A 16,772-nucleotide genomic window follows, 5' to 3' on the forward strand; every position below is an offset into this window, starting at 1 on the left:
TAGAATAAGTTATTATTATTAGAAGCTTACTATAATACTTTTATAATAGTAAATATACTATCTTTACTAGTAAAGTAAGTAGTATACTCTTAAATTAGTATAGTAAAAATCTTTAATACTTATTTAAAAGTAATCTAAGTTTTACTAATAGTAAAAGCTTTAATAAAGTTTTACTATATAAAGTACTTTTATTCTAAAGTAAGTCTAACGCTAATTACTTTTAAATAGTTCTAAATAGTAAGTATATTATTAACTTTAGTAAGTTTATATACTTTAGCTTAGGCTAAAATATAAAAGTATTTCTATTACTAGCGCTTAGTATTAATATATTCTTATTATACTTTCTAAAGGTATACTCTATACTATAAGTATATAAGATTTTTAGTATAGTTCTTTTTTAAAGAAAGTATAAACTTAAAGTATTTAATAAGTACTTATAATATAGCTTTTTTCTTTATAAAGATAAAAAGTATAGTAAAAGCTAAAAGCTTTAGACTAATAGTCTAATTAATCTAGTTCTAAAAATACCTAATATAAGTACTCTTTAACTACTATTTTATTACTTATACTTTATACTTTATAATAGATAGATTATACTTATTAGCGTAAAGCTTATTAACTAAAGTATTCTATATAATTACTACTAGCTCTAGAGTAGTTAAAACACTTATTTAAATAAAAGTAGCTATTTTAGTATTAGAGTTAATATTAGCTTAAATTTCTTTACTTAAAGTATAGAATTTAAACTAAGTAAACTACTTAAGCTAATATACTAAGTTAGTAAGTATAAAAGCTTTTATAAAGATTATTATAGAGTTACTTATTATAAGTAATAAAGTAGTACTTTTATAAAAGCGTAAAGATTAGTAATAAAATTAGTATTACTATACTCTATTAAATATCTTATGTCTTAAGTATATAAATATAGAACTATATTATTTTTTTAAAGTACTAGGCTTATAACTATTACGTCTAGAAGTATAAAAATAAATAAAAGATAAATTATTATATTATAAGCTTACTTAAAAAGCTTTTTTAAGTAGTAAAGCTTCTAAAAGCTTATCTTAATCTATACTAGTATAATTATATACTATACTCTTAGAGAGTATCTAGAAGTACATTCTATAATACTTAATTATCTAGCTATTATTTTATACTTTAGTATTATTATATTTTTTAATAAGTACTTTAGTTTTTATAATTATTTTTATTACTTTTAGTAACTAGCTACTAAAGTACTATTTTAGTAGTAGTAATAAGTATACTTACTTTTAGTTAAGAACTAAAACTAGAATTTTAAGCTAAGTAAATATATTAATAAAGAGTTTAAATAAAAATAGTATACTATAATAAAGAATAATAATAGTACTTTATATATCTAAACCTTAACTATAGTTCTATAGTATAAGCTATTTTATTTTAGAGTTATTTTAAAAACTTATTACTATACTATAAATATATATAAAAATATACTAGCTTAGACTTAGTTATTAGTAAATTATAGTTATTATATACTTAACTATTTAAAGTACTATTAAAGTTATTATAATTAGATTATTACAAGATAAGCGTGTAAATAAGAATATATAATCTTATAGCATGTAACCTGCTAAGGCATTTCTGATTTAAAGAAGCGAGCCTTGTGGGGGCCAAGAAAGTGCTTTTAGTCACGATGCAAAGGGCGGCAGAGATGTCACCATATGATGGGAAATTGCAGAGTGAGTCGACTCGGGACATGACTGAGACTTGCATCACGATGAGGAACAAGAGTGACATCAAGAACGCGCGTCGGGAATAGGAGAGGACGATCAGAGATCAAGATGTTGGTGCAGAATGCCATGGCACGGGAGAGAATCCTGTGGGCTAGAATCACGGCAAAATCGGGCTTGGCGGCATCCGCGACAGGGGACCCGAGTAAGGCTGCCAGGTACACCACCAATCTTGGTCAACGTCGCCAGCTAACGTCTGTCGAGCCACAATTCACCCAAGATTGCTCTCCGTCATGGTTTCGAGCTCGGTCTTCTTATTGACATTCGCCTGGTTTCGGTGGAGCGGTTTGCGTCTCAGAAACTGCTTGCCTCGGCGTCCACGACGAAGCCGGGAATGACGACATGCACGTCTCATCATCTTCTTGGTACACAGAACATGCACCGAACTCCGGGCCCCCAAACAACGCGTGGCTGGTTGCCTTGACAGCAGGTGGACCCGCGTATACACTTACCTTGGTGCAGTTGCTGGGAGATGGGAGTTGGCAGCAGCGTCGCGGTACGCAGATGTCGAGCTAGAGGAAGCGTGGTGCTGGTTGCTATAGCGGTCGCTGGTCGCACGCCGGTGAGCACCTGCATTTCAGGGTCATCAAGCTCGACGCCGCACTCGCGTCGCTGTAGCATTAAGAAAGCTTGGCCAGACGACAAGTGCTGACTTGTTTCAGAGTGAATTGATCACTGTAACGCTGGAAATAGCACTGGCACGCCTTGCCATAGCCCGAATTGTCCCATGGGCAGCTGCAGAGACATGCATGGCTCCGCTGTCGATGAGACGGGGCGTCGCAGGCTGTGGCTTGGATGCAACGCCTCTCGCCCCAGTTAATCTCGTTACACGGCGGACAAATGTTCGTCAACAGACGTCATAGGCTCAAACAACCAGAGGCGGCCCCGGATCAAGCTTCACTCGAAAAAGCAGGAACGGCTGCCGATGACTGGGATGGGCTGTGATGGCTTGCCGCATCTGGGCAAGGACAAGGACAGTGCGCTTCCATGTGGCGTCACTTGCCTCACTGGCCAGTTAATTGCGTGCATTACGTGGCTAAAAAAATGTGGAGGAGGCGCAAGCGAGCAAGGGCGGTGGCCGCTGTGTTTGTTGCTGGCCGCTGGGGCTATGGCGACATGCAAGCGCGCTAGTTCTTATGCACTCACCTGGTATAAGAGCTCTCCTTTCGCCCTGCCTTCTACTCCCCATCTACAGCTCAAACAATCTCCACATCAAACCAACTACACTCAACTCTTTACCCACTCACCCAACCAATTCACCCACCCAAACCATCAACATGCGTTTCTCCACCATTGCCACCGCTGTCATCGCCGCCGGCGTTGCCAACGCCCAGGTCGACTCCATCATCTCCCAGATCACCTCTGCTGTAGGCGGCGTCCCTTCTGACCTCGCCTCCGTCGCCTCATCCGTCGGCTCTGAGATCACTTCCGCTGCTGCCTCCATCACCAGCGCGGGCGGCTCTGCCGCTGCCTCCGGTGCTTCTTCCATCCAGAGCGCTGCCGACTCTGCCATCAGCAGCATCGCCTCCGAAGCCGCAAGTGCTACTGGCTCTGCTGCCAGCGAGATCTCCTCTATCACCCAATCGCTCGGATCTGCTGCCAGCTCTGCCGCCAGCGCTGCCGAGAGCGCCACCGGCACCGGTGCCGCCGACTCCAACAACGTCCCCGCCATGGGCGCTGTTGCTGGTGGTCTCCTTGCTCTTGCCGGTCTCTTGTAAGCGGGTCGACACTCAACCGCTTCCTTCCAACATCGTCATAAAACGTCTCCTTTGACAGTTTCTTCGATCGGTTAGCGACATCAGCCATGAGCTGACATCGCTTCGTCTCTCGTGAGACAGGTGTGGGACCAGAATGATTCACAGCGACACTTGGGATTTACCAATCGGTATACTTATAATAAGTCATTTCAATGAAACATTCAGAACACCCCAAAGCTTCCTTTTCTCTTCTTTGCTCTACTACCCATTGCTGTGATGTTCTTTTTATTCATCTCCACCTTACCAGCGGTTTTCAGGGCTGCGTGGTTTTTTTAGGGCTGCTGATTCGATCGTGTTCTATTGTTAGAGTTCAGCATCGCAGCTGAGTTGCATGATGTGAGGTTCTCGCTTATGACGTAAAGCCGCGCGTTCAATTCGGTGGCGTTTTCCGAAACCCAATGATGCGGCTGCGGTTAGCGGCGTCCCGTATGCACTCCGCATTCTCGCATGCGCATTCTTTATTCAACCCCTTCCAGATCACCTTCTCACCGCTGATCAGACAGGAGATGCGACGAATTGGTCGTACACAATCCTTCATCGCGCGCATTAGAAGGCTGACAGCATGATCGAGATGCACCGGCTCATTCGAGAGATTAACAGGTGGGAAATGTACCTGCAACGCGCCGTGCAACTGACACAGTGGCTGGCCGCCTGGCTTGCGGCACAGCCACGGAATGATCCCCGACATGCATTTGGCCGGGTGATCTGCATCGCGACACATGCCTCCCGTTATGTTTTTCGGCGCGCCCCCGGGGACACCTGGTTGATCTTAGCAACGAGAACAAACACGGAGAAAGTTCCTGGAGATGCGGAACGCACACCACTTCGCTCCAAGGGCGATGCAATGACGACTGGTTGCTCGATTGAATTTGGCTCAAACAAGAAAGCTGGAGGCTGACGATCTGCGGAATTGCTTTTCCTTGGACCTTTGCCGCATCGAGTACCACGTCTTTTGCAGGCTGCAGCACTAGCTGCTTCGCGCCTTGGAGATACACGCTGCATCACATTCCACAACACGTTAGTGCACAAGACGTCGCATTGCGCAAGGCTGCGGTGTACTCAGAGGTGCAACCAAGAAGCAACGAGCGTCTTCGTAATGTACTTACACAATGGGCATACTGCGTTTAAAGTACGGTATGTCGAGGAACCCGATTCACGACATTATTCACGGACATCACTATCCAAGTACACAACACTACAACTACTTCATCCGAAATTACCACGAAGCTTCTCAGTCTTTCGTCATTTCGTCAGCCGGACAGGGAAATTAAAGCGCTCCACCCGGTATTGTCTTCTTTATACCGTCCTCACTAACACTACATACGCACCACCAACCTGCCCCCGAAATCCATGACCACAGCGACCATGTCAACCCTATCCGGCTTCACCTGGCCCCGGAACGCCAAGACCAAGCGTAGCTCACCCTCCTCGCCTATCCTCATCTCCGACCACCGTCCCCTTATCATCGGTCTGGCTGTCGCAGGTGCAGTGACGAGTATAGTCTTAATCTACACAGTCTTCTTCTTTATTCTCAAATGGCGCAAACTTCGTGCGGCTAAACAAAGCAAGGATATCGAATCTGAAGGTAAAATCGAGCTCCAAGACAATGACCCCTCACCGTATGTGGGCAACGGCCACCAGGGTGGGGATTTAGGCGATAGTCGCAGTGCGCGCATATCTTCAGAATTGCTTGTACAATATAGTGGTGTGAGGAAGGAGAATGGGAAGCTGGATTTTGTGGAGGTTGACTTGGGTGAGGAGAAGAGCAAGGAGTGATGTGAGTTTGGTGAGTAGGCATGGCTTGAGAGGTAAGGTTGCACGTTGACGAAAGTATTTCGTTGTATCAGTTTCATGGCTTGAGCGAGGCGAAGCGATGACTAGCAGTGCCTCTGCGTGCCTAATTCGTAAGATCCGAACAATGGACAATACATTTATCTCGCACTATCTATATTGATAAAGGTTATTCGAGAAGACAATGTAAGACGGTGAATATGTCTTAAAGCTACATGTATCGATTGAACGCTTACGGAGAGACCAGATCATTTCGACTCCCCAAGTCTTCACCCTCTGCGGTGTCCTCATCCTTCTTTCCTGTCCATGTAAGGAACGTGTATCGTCCCTCAATAGGCTCTCTAGCAGTAACTAACGTCTCCAGCTCCTCGACTGTACGAGCTTGTCCAATCAAGCCCCCCTGAACGTCCGGGATGAAGCCAGACTTGATCGCGGTCTGCATCCACTCAAACACACCGTCAAAGAAGCCGGATGCGTTGAGTACAACCACCGGCTTCGCGTGAATGCCTAGCTGGCTCCATGTCGTCATCTCGAGTAACTCCTCGAGCATCCCGAAACCACCAGGCAGCGCCACAAAGGCATCAGCCTCCTCAGCCATCATCCGCTTACGCTCGTGCATGTTGTCCACGACCGTTGTACGCCCGAATTCTTCCGGCGCGGGCGGCGGCCCGCCCAGTAGAAGAGCACGTGGAATGATGCCATGTACCGCGTCGGATCCCTGCGATGCCACTACGTTTCCAGCGAGTACGCCCATCAACCCCATAGTCCCGCCTCCGTACACTAACGACCACGATCTCTTCGCCATGATATCCGCTAGCGCTTTGGCGGCATCGCGGAACCTGGGATCTTTCCCTTCACTAGACCCTGCCATTCATCAGTATACATTCACTCCTGGGTACTCATGGGGACGTACCGCAGAATACGCATAATGTGAATGGTTTCGAACTTGTTCCATTCGGTGGCTTTGTGTGTACTTGCTTTGAGCCCATGGTTGACGATATTCAGCTTGCGAAGTTCTGCGTAGAATAATGGGAGTAGTGGCCGAACCTTCAGATGATCGAGTTGTGAGATTGTCTATTGGAGCTCATCACCGCGATTTATACATCGGAGTTGACTCAGCAGACTATCACGAAGCCTGTTGTGCCATACGGTTGTTGTAAGCTTTCACGTTCAGCCTAAACTACATCTCGCTAACAGTAGCTTGTATCTTGTTTCAGAGCCACGAGGTGGAGTGTTACTATGTATGTACTCGGGCCAAAAGAATAATGGCCCGGTACCCAGGTAGCCAAGGTTTTGGCCAATCAAAGGACTAGTGCTGTGTCCGACACTTGGACCACTCGGGTTATTATCTGTTTAGTCCGGGTACCTAGGCACACAACACTCTTCGCATTCGCTAAGACGGTTTCACATGCCTTGTGTCTTCTCGGCCCCGTAAGTGACGTAAAATCTAGTAGCTAGGTACAACTTCAATGACGAGCCCAAACAAAGTCTTGGGCGTCTTAGTCAGAGTCAATGGCGCACTCTCCGATGTCTTCTTCGTTGAGATGTCGCTAAGACTTAGCAGTCTATCTACCCTCAAGCGACGTGAGTTTTAACTTTGCCCTGAACATGAGCCACCGGAAATGCTGTAGGTTACATCACTCTACGATCCTTTGCGGATGCATCTTCCTGGCCGGATCTGTTACATCATTTTGCGCCGGCTTGTCGCACCGCTTATGGGCGAGCAGGAAGAATGAGGTTTCAGGGAATCGACCATGTCATAGCTAAAGTGTATTCTGGAGAAAGTTGGTCGACGAAGGAAGCCTGGACTTTGTGAGCAGCCACTCCTCTGTTCATAAAGACACCCTGTGGCGCACTGTCTATCTAACCCGCTCACAACTATCAAATCTTTTTTGTTTGCGAAGTCTACGACACATTTCTCATCTGTCTTCTGTTCGTTCAAATCATTGCACAATGGGACGCCAATCTATCATCGCGATCATTGGTCCGACCGGCGTTGGAAAGACCAAGCTTGGTATCGCACTCGCCAAAGCCATCAATGGCGAGGTCATCTCCGTGGACAGTCTTCAGATCTATCAGTGTGGAGGAATCATAACGGCGCAGCCTACTACGAAGGAAATGGATGGTGTCAAGCACCACCTGATAGACTATCTGCAGCCCGATCAGGAACCAACCACCTTTGTCGACAATGCTATCTCAAGCATCCAGCAAATACACGACGACGGCAAGACCCCTCTTCTGGTCGGTGGATCCATCTCGTTGACCGAGCCACTCCTCTCGCACCCGTTCGTCCAGCAATGCGACCTGTCAGTCATCTTCCTCGACTCCAAGCTGTCGCACCTGAAGCCTCGGCTGGAAAAACGGGTAGACGAAATGATCGACGAAGGCCTCATCGAAGAAGTACGCCTACTCTACGAGCTCGAGCAAAGACTGTTGGGCTGCCCAGACTTCTCCAAGGGCATCTGGAAGGCTATCGGATACCCCGAGCTGCGACCGGCCGTCGAGAGCTGGAGAGAAGACAGGAAGAACCAACAATACCTGGACGAGGGGATCGCGGAGATGAAGAAGCGGACGGTTTCGTATGCTGAAGAACAGCTCAACAGGATACGCGGCAAGCTTATACCGGGAGTGCACCAGTGGGCCAACAACTACATGGTGCTTGTTGTACAAGACGTCGCGACGTTTGAGGAACGCGTTGTTCAGCCTTCCGTCTCGGCGTGTCGGGGTTGGCTCTCGGAAGAGATACGCCAGCGCATGATGGAGACGAAGCGCCGCAGTAGGCCGAACGTGCCAAGGGTAGACAGTTTCTCGAGGCAGGCTGTGAAAATGGCGGAGAATTAACGCATGGTGGATGGGATAATGTATCTTTCTTACTGGTCGGGGAACCTTTGATGGTTTTAAAATTTGCTGTATGTTAATGAAATAAACGATTCTCTTGTCACTTCCATCGAGCCTACAACAGTAGTTGATAAGCTATCGCCTTTTGATTATTCTATAATCATCATCAACCAGAGCCGTCTACTCTAAATACCTCGATACCCCTTCTGCAGTCTCCCTGCTGTCCTCTCCTGCAGCGGAAGCGGAACCTGCTGCTGCTGTGGCTCATAACTCACCGGTCGCGCAGGGCGATAAGCTCTATAGCCGCCTACAGGCTGAAGAGCATCCGGATGTGGATACGTGTCCTCTGACCGCGAAGGTAAGCGCGATGGACCCTTTTCTGCGTCATCGTCGTTGTCGCGTTTGCCGAAACAACCACCGAAACAATCGCAGACGTTGATACCGCGGTATGCTGCGAAAAGTGCGTAGATTGTCAAGCCGAGGAGGATGAAGCCAAACACGGAGCCAACAACTATACCGGTGATTTTACCTCTGCTTAGCCAGGGGCCGGGATCGACATCTGGGTGAGGGGTTTGAGTTGGAGATGCGGTGGGAGATGTTGCGGATGCTTCCGTGGACCTTGTTCTAGTTTCAGTGGAAGTCGGAGAAGCGGTAGTAGTAGCGCTGGTCATTGTAGACGGTCGTTCGGTACTTGTCGGCGTTTCCGTCGTGGTTGACGGGGCTGGTGGAGGTGGTGGCGGCTCAGAGGATGTATCTGGACTACGCGAAGGCACGATGACTGTACCAGACGGCTCGGCAGTTACGAATGCTATCGAGGTAAGGAAGGTGATGGACGTGACAAAGGGTGGCGGCTTTGTATCATCTTGGCGAGCCACTAGAGTCGCGGTAGAGGCTGGCGACGACACGGCGTTTGTTGCGCGGTTTGAAGAAACTGACTGCGAGGCAACGAGAAAGCCTGCAGCGGCGATAGTGGTGGCAATCGGAAGGCGCATTATGGACGAAAGAGGTGTGGTGTTGTAGCAAGAGAAGAAAACAACATATACCACTTCTATGGCGTCAAGTCTGGTCTTGTCCATTGTGTGTCTACGTATTGCATAGTTACGAACAATCACTTTCGATGAAGAGAATGCTGGCGTGATGAAATGTCACGTATGACAGAGTGAAGCGGTGACTATCACCAGATCGCGACACGTTGTCAATTGACAGTGTCAATACTTTGGTGTGTCTAGGTTCGCCCGATTGTTGCTTGCTACAGCTCACCACCACCACCTAGCAGTGCTGTAGGCTCGTTCAAAACGACTGGACAAACATCTAGCCCCACACCATAGGTCTCAAATGTCATGTTTCCACTCTCGTCGACCTGAATCCACCTGCGATTAAGTAGATCGCCATCCTGCGCCCTGTCGAAGAAGTTTTGCGGAGCGAATACAATACTGGAATAGGCCTCCGTATACAATGTCACAGGTACATCTTCGCTCCTAGTGTAGTGATGCATGCCAAGGTTGAACCAAATGACGAGATCTTCACCTTCGATGGATTCGCCGTCAAAGAACTTGCTGAAGTCCTGCTGCGGCGTGAAGGGGAGATTGATGTTCTGAACGCTGTTGGCAAATGGCTCGTTGTCGTGCTGCTTCGTAACGGCTAGATGTGATTTGGCGAATTCGGAGTTCTTGCGTGACCATGGAGAGTTGAGGGTCGAGAGGTGAATATCGGAACGGCCGGGTACGAGACGATAGCCGCGTTTCTCACCCCAGGCATTGGTAGCGTTCGGGTTCAATACGACGTACATAGCCTGGTTGTTGGGTGCCCAGTTAAATTGCTGCTCTTCGGCCATGTATGAAATGTTCATCTCCATCTGTTCAAATTCGCCAAGCTCGGGGAACCACGGTTGGGTTTGGTTCACAACTACCAACTCCGAAACTTGGAGCGAGTTGGCTGCACCAACGATGTCGAAGTCGGCCTTGTACGTAACAATGTGATCGTGAAGTGAGCCTTGGGTGGCTTGTTGGATTCTCGGTCCGAATTTTGCTTGCGCCGGATAGTAGAAGCTAGATTGCAGATACCCAGATGCTCGTACAATGACTTCTAGCGAGCCGTCCATGTGAAAGGAGTAGTCAAACATGTAGTCATAGTTGCCAACTGTAGCAATCGCGCGAACAATCAGTCCAGCGCCTTTGACGCTGCCGAGGTTGCTGAAACCGTATTCGTTGGATGCGCCCGTGCGATGACGTGAGAGCGGGAAGTTCATGTCGGTTTCGAAGATGCAAATTGCGTTCTTGTTGACAGCCGTTTTGTTGTAAGATGGGTAAGTGATGTTCCAGAATGTCGATCCCCATGGGCAATCGAAGCCTTCTACCAAGCTGCCCATCTCAGTACCAAGCTGGTAGTAGGTATCGTGGTATACTGTATTGGCAGCCTTCGGTTGGTTGCCACCTTGTAGTAATTAGCTCTTGTCCAGTAAGAGACAGAAGGAATACTCACCGTATTGAGCAGTCGCCTCTTGCATCGACAACTCGTAAAGAATACGTTCACCTTTGAACTTGATGTCATAGAACATGATGCCAAGCGTCCTCGAGAATGACATGTAAAACGACCAACCCATATACTCAACATACTGGTTCTCTTTATCAAGCTTGTATCGCTTTCCTCCGATTTCCAGAGTGCTTGGCGCGAGCCGCTCCTCCAGATCCCTCACGCCTAGCTCAGGCTTGTAGTCGACTAGCGCCCAACTCGCGTCGAGAGTCTGGTCGAACTCCATAGCAAGATCGCCTGACTCGAATCCACTCCGTAGGTCTGCGATGGTAGGGTAAAACTTTTCATTTGTCACGAATCCTTTCAGTGAGTAGAGAGAAGGATCAGTGCCGCTACAGTCGATTAGGAGATAGAAGTCTAACGGTGTCATGTAAGTTGCTGGACCTGGAAAGCGGAACATGATGTTACGAAAAGCGCTAGAGCCATCGAAAGAGATAGGCGTGCCAGTCGTCGAGGAGAGATTGGTTCTTTCGTCGGCCGATCCGAAGTAAACACCTCCTTGGAAGAGAGCTGCTGTAATGTCTGAGATGTTCGACATGATGGATGTGATGAGCGGCTCGGTTGCCGTCGTCCTTGGGCCGTCGAAGTACCTGGCGTTGTATGGCACGGAACCACCGGAGCCGCCGTTGTAGATGTAATCCAGCTTCTCGATCTTGGTTTCTGCAGATACGGGAAGTGGACCGATCATGTACTCTTGGGAGTCTGGCTCAGCTTTCCCACCTTGGAAGATGATGGCTCGGGCGTATTTGGCGGGCATTGCTGCACCCTCGTCCATGTACTTCAGGACATCGGTCTTGTTGGTGTGCAATGCATCAAGCCAGAATCTGGTACCTGTCAGCCGCGTGTTCTTCTCCTCAAACACCACTTCGAGCATAACGTACACGTAGTTGTCCGTAAGCACAGCTTTCGTGGGATCAGTAAGATTGAGACCGGAGGATGGCGAATGGAGCATTGTCCAGACGGCGAGATTCTCATCCGGTGTCAAAGGAGCCCATGGATTAGTCTTTGGCGCTACTGTGGTGGTAGCAGCCTCAGTCAAGCAAGAATATGCCGTTCCATTGTCGGTGCGTTTGTCAAAGTAGTCTCGCGCTACTCTTCTATCATATCCAAGGAAGGGGATGGTGGAAGAGCTCGCTATACCGAGAAGAACGGTCGAGACCAGAGCTGAGCAACGCATGTTGATCAACGGTACTAGCAAAGGATGCTGTGGACATTCCCCGGCACTTCTCTTACACTTTATACACCGTCGCGAGCGCTGCGGTCCCAGATAAGACTCTAGTGACTTGCGACGATGACAACGAGGAAAGATGGTATCTCAGGCTCGAACAACGATAAGAGGAGGAATCAAAGGTAGTAAGGGCCTGCAAGGAACAGTCTCCACTCAGCCTGACCACTTCCGGGGAAGGGCGCAGCACGGACATCACCGCGTCTTACAGTCCATGTCTTCGTACACTGTCTCGAACTTGACCCTATGTCTGGTATCTGTTATCATCTTGTTCGTAACCAGCGGAGCACTTGTCTTGCTGCTATCCAATATCTTCAGGGTCCTGTTCAGTGTTTTATCAGGCTGAAACATCCGAATCTTGTGGGAAACCGACCGTAACATTATGAATGCTTCGTATCCGCGACGCATGAGACTATTGCTGTATAGGAAGTCGTAGCCTTGATGCGTCGTTAACCCACCTGGCGGAAAGGTGGGGTTACATGCTGTGGTGTATCTTATCGCTGCGAGATAGTGTCTTTGCATGTGCCAAGCCGTCCCCCGCTTCTGTCATTGGGAGCAACGAGGACTGCCAAGATCGAGGCACTAGTACCGCCGAAGGAATGAGTGGTGGTTGAACTATCGGTTAGGTAAAGAGGAGAACTTGTTATGGCACGCCTCGACTTCGGCGTTCGTTCAAAACTCCAAGTGTCTTTCGGCACATCGGGTGTCAGAGATCGGCATAACGTCTCTAGACAGTTAGAAGTGTGGGTCAGCTGTAGTGAGGCACTATCGCATGGTTATATGTTAAAGATTCCGTAACATGGAAGATGCAGCTGCGGCCTGAACATGACGAAGATCCGAAGGATAGATCGATATCCCCAATGAGCAGCGCAAGGTGAGCGCTACATGGTCACTAAAGAGGCTTCGATCCCCGTACGAGCCAATATGTTGATATGATCCATGTCTCCTATGGAAGATGTATAATTTTGAGAAGCGGTTGTCGAACGCGTAGAATCGAATCCGAATGTCAGGGAAATGTGATGGGTTTCTCTTGAGAAAGGCGGCCGAGACGGGTTACGCGACGCGACGGGGATCGATTGGGGAGTCAATGTCGGCCGAGATGACAAGATTCTAAGCTTGCTTTGGAACTGACGCGTAAGCGATAAAGGGACCAGAAGATGGCAGTGTGGGCATAAGATGTTGAGCTGAGAGGACGCGCCGTGACGCGAGAAGCTAATGTTGCCAAGACGGAACGGCGATGACGTCATTGAGGTGCGCCCTCTCACCTATCTCTGCATCCCTTCATCGCATCTACCCAAAGGTGAACCATCCAGTGAAGAAATCATCGTTGCTATCTAGAAGCCTCTACAAGTACTGAAAGTAGTGATTACATTATAAGTAAGAGCTATGTATGATGAGAGGTTATGTGATGTAAGTCCGATCAAAACGTCGTGCCTTTACCTTTCTTCTTCTGATTCTTCGGCTTCTTCTCTGTGGAATTCTGCGCGGTCTGCCTCGGCATCCTCTCGCTTCCGTCACGTTGCTTGTGCAGCTCGGGATGTCTCTCCTGAAGAACCTTCCCCAGGTTGGCCCTAGAATACTTGGCTAACTTTATCGAGTTAAGACTTTTGAGTGTCGTCTTATCCCAGCCTCGATAAAGCATTTTCATGTTTCCGGGGCCAGATTCCTCGTAGAAGCAGCCTGGGTAATATACTTTTTGGGCAGTAGCAGAAGCCTGAACCATTGTGGTACAAATACACAAATCGCCCTCCAGGATCGTACCCCACCGAGTGGGGGTTACAGGAGTCTTTATCATCTCATCCAGAACAGCGGCTACAGTTCGAAGACCATATCCGTATGTGAACCACCGACCTTGGAGCGTTGTATCCTGGGTATAGTCGAATGCTTCAAGCGCTTCGAGCAGTATTTGTGCAACGAGACACACCTGTGGGCGATGGGCCTTGCGGAATTCGTTCGGGTCAAAGTACAAACTTCTCTTTGACTCGACTAGCCTGGAGTATATACGAGCCCACATTTTCGCGCACTTGTTGTGTAGGGCTAGCCAATCAAAATGCAGATCGATAGCATCAGCCCCCATACACTGACTGAGTTGGCTCAGTATCGCGTCCGATCTGTTGTTTTTGGCTCTCGCTTGGAGTACTTTGATGGTTTTGGCATCTGCCGATGGGTCGAGGTTGAGTTGACGAAGCAACTGAGTCATGCCCTCTTCACTCCGAACTAGTACAATCCACTTTGACACCATCGAGTCAACTTCATTGTCGCTGCTCACTGGATGGTTGAACCTGTTCAGAAACACATCCTTCAAGATACTAGGGTCCACAATACGCCGAACTCGCTCGGAGTCGTGTCGTTCCCTAGAGTCTTTTGTCGCCTCTTTTGAACGCAACATGGGAGACATGTCACAGGCCCATTCAAAGAAAGTAAGGGCCTCTCGGTAGTCTGTCGGTCTGTTCTTACCAAAGAACAGTCGCTCAGGATTTTGGCGGAGAATGAGCAATTCCATGTCGGGCCATGCAGGGCTATCTTCAGAAAGTAACCGAGTCGCTGCATAAAGATATATCATGGGCCGAATGCAGTCCGTAGCCGTTTCAAACTGGAGACCGTATTCGTGGAGATCCTGAAACATGCTGTACTGAAGAACACCGCAACCTAATGGATGACGGCGCAACAAAGCATGATTCTCACGCTTGTATCTTGATAGATGAGGAAGGTGTATTTCCTGCAAAGTCGCCTTGAACACGTCTCCCCTAACCCAAGCCTCGGCATCGACATGACGCTGCTTAAGAGTCTTAATAGGCTTGGTAAATGGCTTCTCCGATGTCCAGTTCCACATGTCGATCTCATCATTGTCACAGAGGAACTCGTTCAATCGTTGGTGGGACACCTCCACCCACATCTTGAGTTCTTCTAGTGGCGCATCTAGACGATCGCCTAGTACATCTTGAATGTCGATATAAATTTGGGCGGCAAACTGTACCCAGATTGGAATCTCTTTGTGCTCCACCATGTGCCGAACGCCTCTCACTATTTCGTCTTCAGCAATACTGTCATATTCGCCTTCTGATATGGAAGGCTGCTTGATATGAGTTTGCCACTGCATCAGATGACACATCTCTGCGACTCTTGGCAGATGCGGGTGCCAATTGTCCCCGGATCGTCTGAATCTGGCAGGGTCAAGCTTATTTATACCTCCTTCAGGAGTAGCATAGAGGTACCACTTAAGACCAGAAAAGACGGAGAATAAAGCAAAATCGCTCTCGTCCTCAACGCCCCTGCGGTCATGCTTGAACGGCCTCATATCTGCAAATTCCTCATATGTGAATTTCTCTTCGAGCCCAGGAGCCCACTTGTAGTATAGTAAGGCTGGCAGCTTCCAAACTGGAAACACGTCCGCGGGGAATCGTTTAGGTCGTCTGAGCAACAGGGCGAACTGTCTTTCAGCTAGACGGACGACATCTATTGCTGTGTTCGTCATCAACGAGCAGACGTTGTTCTCCAGCATGCCATGCTTGTACGAAGTCCATATGGATTCAATGTATTGACGGACATAAAACACGTCCTCCATGAATATTTCAATGGCCAGGAAGAATTCATCTTGAACCTCCATATCGTCGAAGTCGATGTATACGGGTGTGAGGTTGTTGAATGGCTCCTCACTGATAGTGTCGGATTCGTCGGTGTCAGGCATCGACAACGAAGCAAGTCTGTCACTGAGTGATGGCATGGTATCTGCCTGGGGTTCAGGTTCAAAACGTTGCCCTGTTGGTCGCAGCACGTCTCGAACCTTGCCCAGAATCCTCTCTGTGAAATGGGTATGTGTGCTATCTTCGAGTTGGCTGCGTTTGCTTTTGGCGCCAACTGACATGACGTATCGGGTTTCTCTGCGGCGCAATTTGATAGCTCGAGAGATTGTTGCTATCACATCTTGCGGAATCGTAGGCTGGGGTTTGTGCGCCGCGATGGTCTCAGCCATGGGAATGAACTCGGATGTTTTGATGAGATATTCGGCTTTCTTTCCGCTACCAGATGCTAGACTCGGTGGTACGGCGCTGGTAGCATATCCGCAGTTTATAGCTGTCTGGCGAAGCCATGCCGCTATATTTCGCGTGTCTTCCGTATACCGCTTCACCCGAGATCTAAAAGTAGGCGGAGGGGGTGGCCTCGTAGCCGACTCCATGACAGAACAAAGTCCTGTACAAGATGCAATACGTTGAAGATGATGGTGATGCACAAGCACAGGAAGGTAGCAGATGTGACGCGATCGCGTGGGGATAAACGGCAGAATTACCAGGCGGTGTGATTGATCTAAGCTACTTACATCCTAGCGCGACGATTCTACGTGGATACGCGCACCCGTGGACGCGTCTGTGTGGACGCTCAGAGGCTCCCCTAGCCATCTTTCGCTTTCGCCAGTCATTGCGAGCATCGTACCTACGACTTTGTCACATAGAATTCTTCTCCTCGATTGAAGACCGATCAGGCTCGTGTCGCCAATTCACGCTCGCCAGGAATTCTTCCATCATGCCTTTCGCCCAGCGCTCCCAATGAGCGACTCGGACCGTTGGACCGCGTTCTCCATCTCTTTCGCCTTTTGCGCGCGGACCGCTGCGTTTATGTCGCCCTGAGAAGACGTGCAGGGCTCGTTAGCTGGAAGCCGCCGGGCAGCTTCGTGACGAGCTGCAGGCTGATTGTTGGCCGGTGCTGGACGAGCATCACCGTCATCATCAGACTCACTCCCGACCAAAGTTTCAGCTTCAGAATCATACTCGACTTCTTCGTGAGCGGGTCGTGCACGAGGCACACCTGTGGCCTTGGAAGCCTGAGCTTCGCGAGCAGTTGAAGCAGCATGAGCGGTCATGT

The 16,772-nt window shown here is 48.5% G+C and overlaps 6 protein-coding genes across 6 annotated transcripts; 3 read left to right on the forward strand and 3 right to left on the reverse strand.

Annotated features, from left to right (window-relative positions):
* Window positions 1–3,046: 3,046 nt before the first annotated feature.
* Window positions 3,047–3,487, forward strand: J4E78_008271 (uncharacterized protein; the record flags this gene model as incomplete). Its single annotated transcript, XM_049368873.1, has 1 exon — window positions 3,047–3,487. One exon carries the CDS (start codon window positions 3,047–3,049, stop codon window positions 3,485–3,487), a length of 441 nt encoding a protein of 146 aa, XP_049219317.1.
* Window positions 3,488–4,891: 1,404 nt separating this feature from the next.
* On the forward strand, window positions 4,892–5,302 carry J4E78_008272 (uncharacterized protein; the record flags this gene model as incomplete). Its single annotated transcript, XM_049368874.1, has 1 exon — window positions 4,892–5,302. One exon carries the CDS (start codon window positions 4,892–4,894, stop codon window positions 5,300–5,302), a length of 411 nt encoding a protein of 136 aa, XP_049219318.1.
* A 247-nt stretch (window positions 5,303–5,549) lies between these two features.
* J4E78_008273 (uncharacterized protein) lies at window positions 5,550–6,306 on the reverse strand (the record flags this gene model as incomplete). Its single annotated transcript, XM_049368875.1, has 2 exons — window positions 5,550–6,181; window positions 6,231–6,306. 2 exons carry the CDS (start codon window positions 6,304–6,306, stop codon window positions 5,550–5,552), a joined length of 708 nt encoding a protein of 235 aa, XP_049219319.1.
* Window positions 6,307–7,270: 964 nt separating this feature from the next.
* J4E78_008274 (uncharacterized protein) lies at window positions 7,271–8,158 on the forward strand (the record flags this gene model as incomplete). The annotated part of the gene is made up of 1 exon (XM_049368876.1): window positions 7,271–8,158. One exon carries the CDS (start codon window positions 7,271–7,273, stop codon window positions 8,156–8,158), a length of 888 nt encoding a protein of 295 aa, XP_049219320.1.
* A 1,246-nt stretch (window positions 8,159–9,404) lies between these two features.
* J4E78_008275 (uncharacterized protein) lies at window positions 9,405–11,639 on the reverse strand (the record flags this gene model as incomplete). Its single annotated transcript, XM_049368877.1, has 2 exons — window positions 9,405–10,588; window positions 10,637–11,639. 2 exons carry the CDS (start codon window positions 11,637–11,639, stop codon window positions 9,405–9,407), a joined length of 2,187 nt encoding a protein of 728 aa, XP_049219321.1.
* A 1,693-nt stretch (window positions 11,640–13,332) lies between these two features.
* On the reverse strand, window positions 13,333–16,089 carry J4E78_008276 (uncharacterized protein; the record flags this gene model as incomplete). The annotated part of the gene is made up of 2 exons (XM_049368878.1): window positions 13,333–16,048; window positions 16,085–16,089. The coding sequence occupies 2 exons, from the start codon at window positions 16,087–16,089 to the stop codon at window positions 13,333–13,335; spliced, it is 2,721 nt and encodes a 906-aa protein (XP_049219322.1).
* Window positions 16,090–16,772: the final 683 nt, after the last annotated feature.

Source organism: Alternaria triticimaculans (genome assembly GCF_023758025.1).
Source record: "Alternaria triticimaculans strain BMP 0046 chromosome Unknown scaffold_14, whole genome shotgun sequence".
In the NCBI taxonomy this organism is placed as follows: Eukaryota; Fungi; Ascomycota; class Dothideomycetes; order Pleosporales; family Pleosporaceae; genus Alternaria; species Alternaria triticimaculans.